Here is a 17794-nt window from a genome sequence, read left to right as displayed (position 1 = left end):
TAAGATTTTTTAAATAGAAGTAAAAATAAGTAGGAAGTTATGTTTGTACCTAATTAATTAATTTAAATAATTATTTGTTATGGTCGATTAAACTTAAAAGCTGGCTGTGAATTGACATTTAAATGGTGATTTTAAATCATAAATGTTAAATAAATTGATGTCATTGATCTATTTTGATGTTTTATAAATAAATAAATAAATATTGGGGACACCTTACACAGATCAACTTAGCCCCAAACTAAGCAAAGCTTGTACTATGGGTGCTAAGCGACGATATACATACTTAAATAGATTAATACATACTTATATAAATAGAAAACAACCATGACATAAATGCCCTCACCGGGATTCGAACTCAGGACCGCGGCTTAGCAGGCAGGGTCATTACCGACTGAACCAGACCTGTCGGCTCGGAAGATTTAAATAGAATATTTTCCTAATATTCGTGTGGTGAAAAATGATGTACACGCGGTAGGTAGCAAACTTCGTTTAATATAAGTTACTTGAAACCCTCGCAAGGCTCAAGATTCCACATTTTGAATCACTCGCTTCGCTTAAACAATTTTTCATCACATTTGATGTTTAAAGGTCTCATTATCTACGTGTACTGAAAAATAATATACTATTTTATTCTCAAGGGAGTTATTTTTTTTTATACTACGTCGGTGGCAAACAAGTATACGGCCCGCCTGATGTAAAGCGGTCACCGTAACCTATGGACGCCTGCAACTCAAACAGTGTCACATGCGCGTTGCCACCCCATTAGAAACTTGTACATTCCCTTTTTAGGGTTCCGTAGTCAACTAGGAACCCTTATAGTTTCGCCATGTCTGTCTGTCCGTCCGTCCGTCCGTCCGTCCGCGGATAATCTCAGTAACCGTTAGCACTATAAAGCTGAAATTTGGTACCAATATGTATATTAATCACGCCAACAAAGTGCAAAAATAAAAAATGGAAAAAAATGTTTTATTAGGGTACCCCCCCAACATGTAAAGTGGGGGCTGATATTTTTTTTCATTCCAACCCCAACGTGTGACATATTGTTGAATAGGTATTAAAAAATGAATAAGGGTTTACTAAGATCGTTTTTTGATAATATTAATAGTTTCGGAAATAATCGCTCCTAAAGGAAAAAAAAGTGCGTCCCCCCCCCTCTAACTTTTGAACCATATATTTAAAAATTATGAAAAAAATCACAAAAGTAGAACTCTATAAATACTTTCTAGGAAAATTGTTTTGAACTTGATAGGTTTAGTAGTTTTTGAGAAAAATAAGGAAAACTACGGAACCCTACACTGAGCGTGGCCCGACACGCTCTTGGCCGGTTTTTCTGTGTTAAGTACACAGCAAAAAGAGTGTTATGGATTTAGTTTTAAAAATTAATACTATCCGTACAATAAATACTTCAGGTAAAGGATGTTTCAATCAGCCAAGGATTTTTGTGGCACTACCAGACGTTGACTATTAAGCTATAAAAATATTACACATTATAAAAAATGCATTTTATTTATACAACTAACTAACTAAGAAGCTTAGCTTTTGTAAACTCGTGTTTATCTTTCCAGCATGCGGCTGTCGCGAGTTATTAACACCCGTTGACAAAATCCCCCTTACCTCCCTCGTTACACAATATAGCTTGTAAAAGAAATGACTATTTGTCCACAGATCCCTCGGCCCTGGAATCCATAATGCCCGAGCTGATATCTGGCAACACTGACGCTAGATGGCCTCACGACAGGAGAGTCCTTCGCGCTCTGCTAGAATTGAGCCGGTCTGATTCAGCACCGGGAGAGACTACTGAAGAAGTACCAGATTTGGTAAGTAGCATCCGCTAGTACTCATATTTCTACGACAAACAAACGTTAGCGCGTTGTAGGATTTGTTCCGTACGGTACAGCGACATCTTCCGGGAGATTTGGTAAACCAATCTCTTTGCTTTATTGTTCTGCGTTCTTCCAGGTCGGATTCAGAACCGTGAAAAACTACAGAGGAAGTGCCAGACAATATCCTATCAGCCTTAGAATCCACTAGTAGTCATGTTTCTACGACAAACAAACGTTAGCGCGTTGAACAGTCACCGGCATAATGTCATGATTTCTATACCTTATCACATTAACGTCTTGTTTGAAATGTCATACGAAATTGTCAAACGATTTAAAGCGACAAGGTAGAGAATTATCACTTATTTATGCCGGCGACTGTAGGATTTGTTCCGTAAGGTACAATGACATCTTCCGGTAGATTAAGTAAACCAAATTAGTTAGCACAGTGAGTTACCTTCGCGCGATATTGTGTAAAATATGTCATAGTTTAAATTTCCCATGTGGGTATTAGACGTTTAAGTATAAGTTTTCATCTAGGGCTCTTGGTTAGGGCTACAGAGAGAACCGTCGGACTATCCGCGCTGTGTCCAAGATCACCGCCTTCTGCATCTGGCCCTTGATCCAGCCACCTAGCAAGAGTCTCTTAAGATGTTGGTCGAGACTCTTCGCTATGAGACCATTCGCTGAAACGACTATCGGAACAATGATCGTTGATTCAACATCCCACATGGCGGTTATCTCGTGAGCCAAGTCTGGGTACTTACTGGACTTGTCCTTCTCGGCTTTCACGAGATTCTCATCATGGGGGATGGTGATGTCAACGAGCACGGCCCGGCGTTGCAGTCGATCTATTATCACAATGTCAGGCTTATTGGCTACAATAGTCCTGTCAGTGAAAATAGATCGATCCCAATAAAGCGTGGCACGACCATTTTCGAAAACTGGCGCAGGTATAGTGGGTATCGTTATGACTGTATGTAGTACTGTATTAATGCTATAAAGATTTTTCTGAGTAAATGCATCAGAATTTTAAGAATTTACCTAGTACTTTCTAGTAGTCAGATCATTAAATGACAAACAAACAGATATTACTAATAGCGGTAATAGCTTAAAATATAATTACCTAATGTTACATGCGCATATATTTACCATGGTATCTGCATGAAGGAGATAAGATATTGAACAAATATTCTAAAATAGATTGCATACTGAGTGATGATTTCACGATCTTGAAACCAACCTTGTAAAACGTACATACTTCACTTTGTTGGGGTATTTTTGCAGTAATTTCCTACTTTTATTAAGGGAGCCTTATTTTTAACGCAAAAACGACGGGGTCGTTATAAGTTTGACGTGTCTGTCTCTGTGTGTGTCTGTCTGTTTCATCGTAGCTCCTGAACGGATGAACCGATTTAGATTTAGTTTTTTTTTGTGAAAGCTGAGTTAGTCGGGAGTGTTCTTATTTAGCCATGTTTCATGAAAATCGGTCCACTATATCGGGGTTTTTTTCAAAGTTTTAATTTTGTGGTTAGATTATTGCAGTAATTTCCTATTTATTTAGTATTATCGAGAACCTTATTTTTTGTTCACTTGTTGTTTTATATTGTTAACCAAAGAAAACGCGCGATACCTTTACATAGTGACCGCACCCTTTTTCGACGTGGTATTGTGCAAAATATACTTTCGCTTTAGTTGTATGCAGTTTGCACTGACGCGTGCCAATTTCAAGTGATCCTAATTATATAATATATAACAAAAGGCAAACATTATAAACCCTTTTGTTAAGTTGGAAGTACTATCAGTTATTTTACTTTTGCCCGCGGCTTCCCAATTTCCACCCCCCGTTTTGTTGGAGTGGGGGGTCAGAAAAGGGCAAAAAGTAACCTGTGTCACTCTCCATCCCTTTAACTATCTCCACTTAAAAAATCACGTCATTTCATCGCTCCGTTTTGCCGTGAAAGACATTTATAATATTAGTACGGATACTAAAAGTTATATTTATTACAGCTCTCCCTGGACGCCCCTCTGGAAGCGGAAGTTCTAGCCCCCGACGTGGAGTCCGAAGAGCCTATAGTGATAGATCCGAATGCTGTCTTCGAGCTAGCGAGTAGGGGCGAAGATGAGGCTCTCACAGCTTTGCTGAAGGTTTGTAGGCTTATTTATATCACAACATACCCCAAAAGGTTTCCCCAAACATATCGTCTCGACCAAAAATCGCTCGTTATGTCGCTAACGCAGCGTACGTACGGCCCGTATGCATGTTCATACTAACATAGATAAAATATAAGACGATCCTACCATCCCATATATAGTATAATTAATGGACAACCTTTTATTTTAACTACCAAGAGGGCACCTTATACTGGTCCAGAAAATCGACTTTAAGGTTTAGTAAAAGTCGCCTGATTTTCGAGATTTTCACACTTTAAAATTTTAATACTACCTAAAATTTTAAAAAGTGTGAAAATCTCGAAAACCAGGCGTCTTTTACTAAACCTTAATGTCGATTTTCTGGACCAGTATAAGGTGCCCTCTTGGTGGTTAAAAGGTTGTCCATTAATTACCGGGCACCCGGTATTAAACTGCGACCGCATAAGAACGCGCATATACCACACCACACATAAATCGCGCCAGAAAAAAATGCCTTGTTGCCATCGATTATTTGTAGATTGGCGTTAAGTGTCACTTTCGAGCCATAAATCTATGTCAAAAGTGACACTTAATGCCATCTACAAGTACAATCGAAAGCTACAAGACATTTTTTTGTGGCGCCATCTATGTGTGGTGTAGTGTATGCGCGTTCTTGCGCGTTCTGATGTGCCGACGGAAAGTTTCCAAAATTCTGCATAGGACCAACCAACCAACCACCAACTTTACCAACTTTTTAGTGGACCAACTTTACGCAGAAGGCGAATGGTAGGATTACTGATGTTGCCAACGACAATAATGGAAAGCCTCACTTGCGCGACAGCCCCAACAGCATCAAAATTGGCCCCATGCTCAAATTTTCACAGTTTTTTAAGGCATTAGGTAAACTTTAACACTAATATTAGTTTTTTTAGAGTTGTAATGTTCTACTAACCATCTATGGACCCTGAGTCTGAAATAAATGATTTTTATTTATTTATTTATTTATTTATAGGAAAACTTCGGAAACTTTCCTAACTTTGTATAGACAATTGTATGGATGGAAACTTTCCATTTCATAAATTTAAATTCCCTTTATTTTTCGTGAAAGTTTCGTGAATTTTTCAAGAAATTTAAGATTTTTTGGAAAATTTCCGCAACTTGCACATCACTAGGTAGGATCTTATTATATTTAATATATGATACTAACGCGCGATTATTGGTCGGCGAACGCCGAATCGGCGTCGATATGTTTGGGGAGACCTAAAATAAAAGCGCTTCAACACGCTGCCTAGTCTGTGCAGAGGGCTTGCTACAGCTAAGTTGGATTCAAAAATTCATCACGCCTTGAGGTTGAACTATTTTAGTTCAAGGTAATAATTTCAATAAACTATAACAGGAAGTTCATAAATATTATGGTTTTATCAACTTATTGGTAATTTCCTCTTGTTTATTTACCGTCTTATAAAATACTAGCTTTGCATCTGGCTTTGCTCTCGTTAGAAGGAGATAAAAAAGTAGGCTATGCCACTCTTCATCCCTTCAACTATCTTCACTTAAAAAATGACGATTATTCGTCGCCCCGTTTTGCCGTGAAGGGACAAACAAACAGACAGATTTATTTTATTACTTTTACACAAAATGTAAGGTAAAATACCTCTATATTGGTACTGTATTTTTTTTTTATAATTTATTTATAATTATAGCGTGTGTTTTATAGCTTTTTTAAACTATTTTTCAGCGTTGTCCGGAGCTAGCACTAGTAACGGACGCGACGGGCGGCACGGCGTTACACGCGGCGGCGCGCGCCGGGCGAGCCTCTACGTGTTGTGTACTGCTCCGCGCTGGCGCCCGGCCCGACGCGCCGGATGCCGACGCTTGGAGCGCGCTGAGGGCAGCGGCTTGGGCCGGACACACTGAGGTACTGCTTTTTAAAGTGAATTTTGACCTCCGAAATGAGAGATCGCCACCAGGGCATACCGGTAAAATTTTTAAACCGTTATCAAGTAAATCGTTATTCTCGTTATCGAAAATCCGCTATTTTTGAACCGGTTTTTAGGGGAACGCTTTCATAAAGCTTTCGTTAGATTAACCGATTTAGAACAAAATAAACCATTTTATTCCGCGGAATGGTAGGTAATACTGTTCTAACCCAACAAAAAAGTCGCTGCGTGAACGTAGGTATTTACGCGGCGCCGGTGCGTCTCGCTACTTCTCGACTAAACCGGTTTATTTCGGTTAAAATAAAGTTCTCATAACGTTCGCGTTCTTTACATAGTTCGGAGTAAAATCGAAATAAACCGGTTTTAACCGGTAAAAATTAATCTGGTTTATGAGCCTAGATCGCCACCTGTCCCGATCCTGCGCAGCCTCTTACCAGTTACTGACTTGAAGCTGACGCAGATTGATTGCTGATCGCTGTCTCCGCCGCCACACTGCCCTCCCAGCGATACCTGGGTCGATCCGCCGGTCGACCCAGGAACGCTCTCTTGACAGCCCGATCGTTTCCAAATCTAAGTGACTGAATCATCTAATTTCATTTATTCTGCGATCAACATAGATCGTAATTATATTATTAAAATTATAATACATTAAATTAAAATACTAGTGTATTGTAGCTAAATTATAATTATCATCCTTAATAAAAATTAACTTAATTAAATTTGTAATAGTCCAGAGGACTTTGCTACCAGCATGTGAATCGGCGAAGTCTGTGGGCTTTCGTTTAGCCGACGATATTGGTAAAATGCTAATGTTGCAAAACCGAAAAGAGAGGAAGGTTTTTAACCCCCGACGCAAAAACGACGGGGTGTTATAAGTTTGACGTGTCTGTCTATCGATGAGGTCCAGAAAGACCTGTGTGACCTTCAAGTGACTGAGTGGCATCAGATCGCACAGGATAGGAGCGAATGGCGGAATATTGTGTCGGAGGCCAAGATCCACTTCGGGTCGCTGAGCCATTGCAGTAAGTAAGTAAGTGAGTAGTATTATTAATTACATAAATCATAAAGATCTATCAATTAGTCAACAATCGGTAGACTAAAAAAATCATCATATGAATAGAACGTCTCCTGCGTCAACCACTCCTTAAGCCTAACCTTGAATGCCGCTGTGGAAGTTGCATCTCTTACCGAGTTCGGCAGGCGATTGTAGATCGACGGGCCTAGATAATACACACTCGTGGCTTTCGGTTAGATTTTTTTGTTTTGTTTGAAAACTGAATTAGTCGGGAGTGTTCTTAGCCATGTTTGATGAAAAGCGGCTCACTATGTTGTTTTTTTTTAATTTAAATTTTGTATTGTATTTATTTCTATTTCTTTTAGGTAGTCGAGGTTCTACTCGAGTTTGGGTGCGACGTAGATTGCGTCGATGCTGATAACAGGACGGCGTTGAGGTAACATCATGAATCCATACTGTAATATTATAAATGGGAAAGTGTGTGTGTCTGTTTGTTTGTCCGTCTCTCACGGCAAAACGGAGCGACGAATTGGCGTGATTTATTTAAGTGGAGATAGTTGAAGGGATGGAGAGTGACATAGGCTACTTTTCGTCTCTTTCTAACCCCCTATTACCCTAAAATGGGAGGTGGAAGTTTGTATCGCGAGTGTAGCCGCGGGAAAAACCTAGTTAATTCATATTTTGGACTTTCTTTCTTAAATAAAATCCGATTACCTGATTTTATCAGAGCCTGATATTTTTGCTCAGAATCAGTAACTGATTTTTATCTGACATGAATTCATTCATACGGGGTAGGCAGATCACATGAAACTGTGAGTTTTAGTGCCATTCTTATCTATTAAGGGGTTGAAAAAAGTGGTGAGACAGTGACAGGTTGTCTGTCCACATCACCACAGTGGGGTGACAAATCTATAATAATAAATATACATTTTCACTATTCCGCAGAGCGGCCGCCTGGTCGGGCCATGAATGCGTCGTGTCGCGTCTACTAGCGGCGGGCGCTGATCCGGACAAGGCGGATGCTGAAGGTCGCACTCCGCTAATCGCTGCCGCTTATATGGGACACGCGGATATAGTCAGGGCGTTATTAGACGCTGGAGCGAGCGTCGACCACGCTGACGAGGACGGTAAGATATTAAAGTGAGATAGACATATTGTCCCGGATTTGTAAGTTCACATATTTGACACATTTGTTTTGAAGTATGTTGCGATGTGGCTAAGACGTATCGTTTGCCAAATCTAACGATTAATTTCGAATTGGTTGAATCGATTACAAGGAGGCGCTTAAACAAATCCAAATATGTACTTAGTGAAATACAAGGAGGCGCTTAAACAAATATACGATTTCTATCAACTTACTGAAATGTCATTTAAATCGAAATGACAGACTGCCACAGCACTAGTTTAAAAATAAAAAATAATGATAAATGACATAATAAGTAAATCCTGCGTGATAAATTAATATCGTAAAATACTCACTAACGAAGATCCGCAAAAATGTAACATGTGCTAGATTATGTTTACGTTAAGCGAAATATTGTTTTTAAGTACTTGATTTTTTTAAATATTATTACAGGATTTTATTTAAAATTTCATTAGGTTGCGCGTGTTTACGTATTGTGGACACTGTCATGTGTCAAAAAGAGGTTCTTACAAATCTGGGACAATAGTAGAAGCGTATATTTGTAAGGCGAGCGTTGTTTGACTGAAGTTGAGTATATCTCACTTGATGTCATCACAAATAAATTGTTTAATTATTGTTATCATTTGATTTACACGCAGATACGGTGATCGCATCTGTGGCGTAAGGCTTGTTTCAGTAGCGTCATCACAAATAAATTGTTTTTGTTATCATTTGATTACCTCCGCGTTATCAGAGCGGCTTTTGCGCGGCTCTACTCTTAGAGAGAGGGGCGGATGTGTCCCGCTGCGATCGTGATAGAGCCACACCGTTACTTGTAGCTGCTTTTGAGGGACATACGTAAGTACACGAGAAGATAACATGTGTTAATGATGTAATAACGTTTTTCTACTCGTCGACTTTAATCTGTCAATTAGGACACCACAGACTAAACTATAAGTGCTGACTTTTCAGTGTTAGATAGTCTTTGACACTTAGTCAACTATAATATTTCAATACAGTTCACTTTTGTTAACTGTAATAATGTCAAAAATAGAATTTCATACAAGTTCTTTATTATTCTCTCTCCCATGCATACGACACATTTGGCAGAATATTGTTTTACAGAACATTACTTTGGTCAACTTTGATTTAGCATCATTTTATGTACCATAACAGTCGTATAGCAAACTATTATATATACTACAAGCATTTGCATCCATAACACAGCCGGCGTAGCTTGATTTGACGTTCATATGCGCATTGTACTTGAAAAATAAATATTTGTTTTTTTTTAAATATTATGCACAAATATTATCTGCGAAAGTGCTATTCCTTACATGCTCATCAACATTATGGCAACATGTGATTCGGTATTATAAAAATCTGCCAAATGATTAATGCCAAAGCATATTCTGCCTAACGTGTTTCTGCTAAACGTGACTTCTGCCAAGATTTACGAATCAAATATATGCGAGAAACAATGTCTGCGAGACAATAGTGAACCTATCCTACCTCCTCCTGATTTGACTTACAATTTGCAATATTGAACTTCCGCCCGCCAATACTATTGATTGCTTTTTAACCGCCTTCCAAATCTCAAAGTGTATTTTTTTTAACCGTCGCCTCATATCTCAAGAAGGACGGTTATCAAGTCGTCTGTATGTTTTTTTTTTTTTTTTTTTTTAATGTTTGTTCCTCGATATCTCCGTCGTTACTGGATCGATTTTGAATTTTTTTTTTAATTGAATGTATATGCATACAGATTGGTCCCATTTTTCTCAGAACCCAGTTCTGATGATGGGATCCTGGAGAAATCGAGGGAACTCCTCGAATCTGAAAGGCATACATATAGTGATTTTTGTGTTTTTAAAGGAACAGCATGCATTTAGGTACGGAACAGTGACATTTGGTGCAGTGGAACTGCTGATGATGGCCAGAATAGAACTCTTCAAATCTGAACGGCACGCTTATAGTGACTTTGGTATTTTTATAAGAACAGCATGCACTTTCATCCAGAACAGTGACATTTGGTGCAGCGGAATTGCTGATGATGGTCAGAACCGAACTCCTCAAATCTGAACGGCACGCTTATAGTGACTTTGCCATTTTTATAAGAACAGCATGCGCTTACGTCTAGAACAGTGACATTTGGTACAGTGGAACTGCTGATGGTCAGAACCGAACTCCTCAAATCTGAACGGCACGCTTATAGTGACTTTGGTATTTTTATAAGAACAGCATGCACTTGCGTCCAGAACAGTGACATTTGGTGCAGTGGAACTGCTGATGATAGTCAGAACCGTACTCCTCAAATCTGAACGGCACACTCATAAGTGACTTTGGTATTTTTGCAAGAAAAGCATGCATTTAAGTTCAGAACAGTGACATTTATTTATTTAGTTATGTTTGTTAAGCATATTGAGTTTTCAAGTCAAAGTTTGTCAAGCTTCGATTTCTTATAATATAATATCGGATTCATGAGGAATTGAGGAAACTCCTCAAACCTTAACGTTATACGTATATTCATTTATGTTGCCATCTAATAATTAAAGCATTAAAAGCAGTTTTAAAAAATACCTACACATTTCTACATAATCCAACATTCGCAAGTAACTTTCACCAGAACCCGAAAGGCGACGGTTTTTTTTTCTTAAAAATTATTTTATTTTTTTTTATTTTTTTTAATGTTTGTTCCTCGATATCTCCGTCGTTACTAAACCGATTTTGAAAATTTTTTTTTTGATTGAATGTATATGCATACAGATTGGTCCCATTTTTCTCAGAACCCAGTTCTGATGATGGGATCCTGGAGAAATCGAGGGAACTCCTCAAATCTGAAAGGCATACATATGGTGATTTTTGTGTTTTTAAAGGAACAGCATGCATTTATGTACGGAACAGTGACATTTGGTGCAGTGGAACTTCTGATGATGGTCAGAATGGAACTCCTCAAATCTGAACGGCACACTTATAGTGACTTTGGTATTTTTATAAGAACAGCATGCACTTACGTCCAGAACAGTGATATTTGGTGCAGTGGAATTACTGATGATGGTCAGAACGGAACTCCTCAAATCTGAACGGCACACTTATAGTGACTTTGGTATTTTTATAAGAACAGCATGCACTTACGTCCAGAACAGTGACATTTGGTGCAGTGGAACTGCTGATGAAGAGTGAGCCGCCCCTGGTTAGAGTTCCGTTCTGATAATCATTCTCATCTGTAAGTAGTCTTCAGAATCATCCAGATTTTAAAATTGGTTCAGAAATGACGGAGATATCGAATAACAAACATTAAAAAATATACAGACGAATTGATAACATAATCCAACATTTGAAAGTATTTATCACCAGAACCCCAAAGGAAGGCGGTTTTTTTTTCTTAAAAATTATCTTCTTATAATAGTTTCTAATTCCTTCCTATTCTCGTAGTGAAATCTGCGAGCTGCTTCTAGAACACGAGGCGGACATAGAAGCGCACGACGTGCTCGGCCGCACGGCGCTGTGGGCCGCCGCGTCCGCGGGGCACGCGCGCGCCACCAGGCTGCTGCTGTTCTGGGGGGCTTGCGTCGACTCCATGGACAGGGAGGGGCGGACCGTGCTCACTACGGCCGCTGCGCAAGGTGAGAAAGTTTACTCAATGTCATGGTAGATGGCGCTGTTACGTCTGCAAACTGCCGTTGCGGCAAACGGGTAAGTTTACACAGTGACATGGTAGATGTCGCTGTTGCTTCTGCAAACTAACGTCGACTGTATAATGTAATCTTATTTTCATTTATTATAAGTAGATTACAGTCTTATGTGGGTCTTGAGGCTTCTGCTGTTCTGGGGGGCTTGCGTGGACTCTATGGGCAGGGAGGGACGGACCGTGCTCACTACCGCCGCGGCGCAAGGTGAGAAAGTTTACTCAATGTCATGGTAGATGGCGCTGGTACGTGTGCAAACTGTCGTTGCGGCAAGCGGGAAAGTTTACGTAGTATCATGGTAGATGTCGCTGTTAGTTCTGCAAACTAACGTCGACTTTATAATGTAATCTTATTTTCATTTATTATAAGTAGATTACAGTCTTATGTGGGTCTTGAGGCTTCTGCTGTTCTGGGGGGCTTGCGTGGACTCTATGGGCAGGGAGGGACGGACCGTGCTCACTACCGCCGCGGCGCAAGGTGAGAAAGTTTACCCAATGTCATGGTAGATAGCGCTGTTACGTCTGCAAACTGTCGTTGCTGCAAACGGGAAAGTTTACCAAACATTGGCTATGTAAGGTACCCTGGATACGTAGCCGAATGGCACAAACGCACACGAAACGCTCGTAGATATCTATCTCTATCGCTCGTGCGTATTGGCGCGACAGAGCCAGACTACCTTTCGCGGCGTTTCGTTTTCGTTTCGCGTCGGAGAAATGCCATTCGGCTTCGCACGCTGGTTAGTTTCTATAATATAAATCATAGTAACTTTCTTCATTTTGTTGAACAGGCAACGTGGAAGTGGTCCGTCAGCTTCTAGACAGAGGCCTAGACGAACACCACAGAGACAACTCCGGTTGGACGCCGCTGCATTACGCCGCTTTTGAAGGTAAGATATCAAGGCACAGACCACCTCAACCACTAGACGAATTATTGAAGCCAATTCACAATCAGCGCCTGAACCTGGACTGTTATCACTACATAGTATAAAACAAAGTCGCTTTCTCTGTCCCTATGTCCCTATGTATGCTTATAGTATTTTATGCAACTGGTGGTTAAAAGAGGTCAAAAAAGGTGAGTGGCGTGGGTAACAATTTGAGGCGAAGCCGAAAATTGTTAATAAAGACGCCACGAGCATTTTTTGACTCAGTTAAACACCGTTGCATACAATACTTTTTCTACGACCAAGCACTTATTTTGAAAGAAAATTATAAATTCAACAAATACCTACTTTCAGTCATCTTAGTTATCTAGGTGGACCGCCTACCATTTTGAATATGCAGTTTGAGTGCAAACATGAAAATAAAACTGTCTATGGTATGGTTCTTTGAAGCCTGGCCACTAAGACGAATCGAGCCGAGTTGAATCGAGTTCTATACATTTGAATGCGATTCGACGCGTCGCCAATGAACGCAGCAGAAAACGAAGGAGTCTCGACTCTGCGAATTGGTTTGTTATTAAGTTGGTAGCAATGTATTTACTGAACTGTAAAACAGCTATATCGTGCGACTGCTACTAAATGTTTTCAGGGTATAGACTAGATAGACTTGTCCTGACATCTTTTATGTAGGGTTTTAAAGTTCTATGCACGACCTTGTAACTCACGAATAACAGTACGGGAGTAGAAAAAATCTTTAAAACTACGCAACGGATTTTGATGCGGTTTTTTTAAATAGATAGAGTGATTCTAGAGGAAGGTTTACATGTAGGTATAGTACCCGTGCGAAGCCGGGGCGGGTCGCTAGTTACCAGATATAGTAACTTTCCCAGCAATTTGGTACAGGATTTTCGCGTTAAAGAAATATATTATATCTCACTCAAGGTCTATTAACACATCATGCATTTTCAAATTATTGTTTGTTGCCTAAATAAATTAAACAAAAACAAATGCCCGAAGCCTAAATTATGCTACCTAAATTATGCTAATTAAACCTTTCCTTAATTTGCCACCTACAAACATGGACTACATGCATGTTTGCATAATTTCAGTTGCATAATTTTGCATAAAACCGGCGTGACTCAGGGGACTGTAACCATGGCAATAACAGGCAAGAAAAAGTTGAGTCACCCACGTAATATTTGTTCGGATAGAGAAGAGTAGTCGTGAAGACTTATACATTCTGGGATTTTCTCTCTTTTAATCTTTTAATCTCAACCTCCGCTTTAAAAATATGGCTTAACCGAATGTTCGGTTCGATAAGAGCTGAATCGAATGTTCGGCCGAATATTCGTATTCGGAAAAGTCCATTTTCGGCCCATCTCTACACCACAGTATAATAAAGAGTACTATCGTACAGTATGGCCACTTCCGCTCCCCGCTGAAAGCGCCGCCCACCCCCTCTCGGTTACCTCACAGTTACCGGCTGTCAAAGACGCGAACAGTCAACCTGTCATATGTCACTCATGCAACCATGCTTGCACTTCAGACGCGTTCACCTACACGAGCTTAGAATGTGTGCTAGGAACGCGCCTCTTTCATATATTTGATCGTCAGTGTCCGAGATGTGCTAATAGTGACATTTTGTCCCTCAGGTCACATAGAAGTATGCGAAGCATTACTAGAAGCGGGCGCGAAAGTTGACGAGGCGGACAACGATGGCAAGGGGGCCCTAATGCTGGCCGCGCAGGAAGGCCACACGGGGCTGGTCGAAGTGTTACTCGACGACTGGTCGGCGCCGGTCGACCAGCGCGCGCATGACGGGAAGACCGCGCTCAGGTTCGTTTATTAATATTATTATACATTGTACAGACCTCAATGACGTAACTGAGATAGACAAAATTAAACCCCCAGAAATATTTTTTCTAAGGTAGGTAAATTTTATGTTTTTCCTACTCAGAATCTCGAGCCCTTTCGATCTGGGACAAATAACCTAACCACAAAAATTAATATTTTGAAAAAACCCCCGACCGCGACATAGTAGACCGATTTTCATGAAACATGGCTAAGAACGCTCCCGACTTACTCAGCTTTCAGACAAAAAAAAGTAAATCCAAATCGGTTCATCCATTCGGGAGCTATGATGCCACAGACAGACACACACACACACACACACACACACACACAGAGAGACAGACACGTCAAACTTATAACACCCCGTCGTTTTTGTGTCGGGGATTAACAAAAGCAAAGTACCTAAGTGAATTTACTATAGAAATAACAACAAAAATCTATCTCTTCCACAGACTGGCGGCCCTAGAAGGCCACTTCGACACAGTACGAGCGTTGTACCAACGCGGAGCCGACGCTGACGCATTAGACGCCGACCGACGGAGCGCTCTATACGTCCTAGCTTTAGATAACCGGCTGGCTATGGCTAGGTTCCTGTTGACTGAATGCGGGGCAAGGGCAGACACGACGGACCTGGAGGTTAGTAGATTCGCCGCTAGATGGCGCTGTCAAGCGCGCTGCATCGCGCTAACGATAGTTTCCCGTAGATTATATAAGTATTTTTCATCAGACTGTTTCAATAGTATGACACTCTATACGTCCTAGCTTTAGACAAGTCTGGCTATGTCGCGATTCTTGCTAACAGAATGTGGAGTAAGGGTAGACAAAACGGACCTAGAGGTTAGTAGATTCGCTGCTAGATGGCGCTGTCAAGCGCGCTGCATCGCGCTAACGGTAGTTTTCCGTAGATTCTATAAGTAGCTTGAAAACTTTTCAATAGTACGCGCTTTATACGCTCTAGCTTTACATAATCGTCTGGCTGTTGCGAGATTATTGCTGACATAATGTGGAGCAAGGGCAGACAACGGATCTAGAGGTTAGTAGATTTGCCACTAGATGTCGCTGTAAAGTGCGCTGCATCTCTGTAAGTAGATTGAGAACTTTTCAATAGTAAGAAGCGCCTCTATACGTCCTATTTTGAGACAACCGTCTAGGTTCCTGAAGGTTAGTAGATTTGCCGCTAGATGTCGTTGTAAAGTGCGCTGCTGCATCGCGCTAACGATAGTTTACCGTAGATTCTACAAGTATTAATTATTGTTTTCTTGCAGGGAAGAACTCCGCTACACGTGTCAGCGTGGCAAGGGCACGTCGATATGGTGAACTTACTTATAAAAGTTGGTACGTAAACTTCAAATCTTTATTAGTTATGCTTATTTTAAAACGATGTTATAGCGTATTTCGTTGGATAGTGTATAATTATGTCTTTTTGTCATTGAAATCTAAAATAAGTAATGCGTCCAGTAATATTTATCCAATACTTTTTACAAGCGTTTATTCAACTAGCCTTGTTAGTAGGTTAGTGTGTGTCAAAACGTAGGAGCTAAATTTGGCCCACTTCCCGGTATTCGATTGAGCTGAAATTTTGTACACATGTGTAAATCACGTGACAATGCAATATTATGGTATCATGGAGCTGATCTGATGATGGAGCAGAAACGTGGTCATAGGAACTCTGTTATGAAATGTCGTATCCCTGTCGATTAAGGGGTTTTTAGAAACGTCTCGGAGAGCAGTAGATGGCTATTGAACTAAAGGTATAGTCGGCGATAGAAGCTTGTGCCAAAAATGCGAATTTTTGCGAAAAATCTTATTGTCATTAAAATCTAAAATAAGTAATGCGTCCAGTAATATTTATCCAATACTTTTTCTCAACTAGGTGGCGCTGACGTCGACGGGCGCGACAGGTGTGGTCGGACCGCGCTCCACGCGGCCGCGTGGCGCGGGCGCGGCGCGGTGCTGGCGGCGTTGCTTGCACACGGCGCCGACACCGCCGCCGTTTGCACGCAGGGCGCCACTCCGCTAGGTAACACACTACTAGACAGACAGACACTACTAGAGTAACATACTGACTAATGCCGTGCAATCAAACTTCGAACAAAAAACAAGTGACGGCGTGTCGCGTGCGTGTAAATGTGTTCGATATTTGAAATATCGAACGCAATATATGACGGATATGGAATAAAAAACAAGTGACGACGCGAGAATCACTGCTCGCGAGCTATGTCTACAAGATCTTGAATTTCGAACGCCGTTTATGAATTGTTCGAAGTTGGACATAACTCGCTACGCTCGCGGTTCAATCGGAGCCTCCTTATAAAACAAATAACTATTATTTATTAGACGGTTTCCGTTGTTTTTAGGTATCGCCGCTCAAGAGGGGCACGAAGAATGCGTACTGTGGTTACTTCAGCACGGCGCTGATCCGTTGCAAGCTGATCATTGCGGTAAGCATGACATATTCGCTCTATACTTAAATCACGCTTGTTTCCCAGAGGGGTAGGGAGAGCGTCGCTTTTATTGTATGACGAGGAGTTAGAACTTCCTATTTAACCATAGAAGTAGGATGACAAAGAAGAATTGTCAAATATCAAAAGTGAGGAGAAAAATTGAAACAATTTCAAGTGTCATTCGGAGTACTCAATTCAGATATTAGGTATGACTAGCTTTTGCCCTCGGCTTCGTTAAATTAAAGAATTGTGGAATGCTCCATACAAACTTCCACCCCCCCCTCCCCCCCCATTTTAGAGAAGTGGGGGATTAGAAAGAGACAAAAAGTAGCCTACGTCACTCTCCATCCCTTCAACTATCTCCACTTAAAAAATCAGGACAATTCGTCGCTCCGTTTTGCCGTGAAGGACGGACAAACAAACAGACACACACACTTTCCCATTTATAATATTAGTATGGATTACGTAAATAATTGGCATTTCTAACCGTTTAATTAAAACGGAGATAAAGATCACCCACTGTATTTTCTAAATACATCGCAGATTTGCGCAGGATGGCTGGCAGCAGCAGGATGCGAGCAGCCGAAGATCGGAAACGGTGGCGTGAAATTGGGGAGGCCTATGTCCAGCAGTGGACTGCGATAGGCTGATGATGATGATGATGATTTTCTAAATACAACTTTTGTACTGAAAGGTCCGATTAACCCTTTAACTTAGAGTAGCCCGCTGCGTGTCGTCAAAAATTGTCACGTGTTTTCATTTGTAGTCTGTCTCTTTTGCACTCATGGGATGCACGTGACAGCTTCTCTTTTGCGCACTTCAGCAGTCAGCGTAAGCGAAATGATAGGTCTATGTATTTAACCTAATTTCGTTTTTATAAACTTTTATTGAAATGCCTTGTTAGT

The 17794-nt window shown here is 40.7% G+C and overlaps 1 protein-coding gene across 1 annotated transcript in view; it reads left to right on the top strand.

Annotated features, from left to right (window-relative positions):
• The window catches only part of LOC125240193 (ankyrin repeat domain-containing protein 50), a 50140-nt gene that overhangs the window by 17283 nt on the left and 15063 nt on the right, over positions 1 to 17794 (top strand). Inside the window, exons 11-24 of the mRNA XM_048148017.1 lie at positions 1666 to 1817; positions 3831 to 3968; positions 5692 to 5871; positions 7274 to 7344; positions 7854 to 8035; positions 8691 to 8695; positions 8786 to 8889; positions 11464 to 11654; positions 12505 to 12603; positions 14247 to 14430; positions 14898 to 15081; positions 15711 to 15780; positions 16319 to 16465; positions 16803 to 16886. Coding sequence (XP_048003974.1) covers positions 1666 to 1817; positions 3831 to 3968; positions 5692 to 5871; positions 7274 to 7344; positions 7854 to 8035; positions 8691 to 8695; positions 8786 to 8889; positions 11464 to 11654; positions 12505 to 12603; positions 14247 to 14430; positions 14898 to 15081; positions 15711 to 15780; positions 16319 to 16465; positions 16803 to 16886 — 1791 coding nt within the window. The remainder of the gene's footprint in view (positions 1 to 1665; positions 1818 to 3830; positions 3969 to 5691; positions 5872 to 7273; positions 7345 to 7853; positions 8036 to 8690; positions 8696 to 8785; positions 8890 to 11463; positions 11655 to 12504; positions 12604 to 14246; positions 14431 to 14897; positions 15082 to 15710; positions 15781 to 16318; positions 16466 to 16802; positions 16887 to 17794) is intronic.

The sequence above is a fragment of the Leguminivora glycinivorella genome, chromosome 27, assembly GCF_023078275.1.
Source record: "Leguminivora glycinivorella isolate SPB_JAAS2020 chromosome 27, LegGlyc_1.1, whole genome shotgun sequence".
Classification (NCBI taxonomy): Eukaryota; Metazoa; Arthropoda; class Insecta; order Lepidoptera; family Tortricidae; genus Leguminivora; species Leguminivora glycinivorella.
This window is presented reverse-complemented; position numbering and strand designations above follow the sequence as displayed.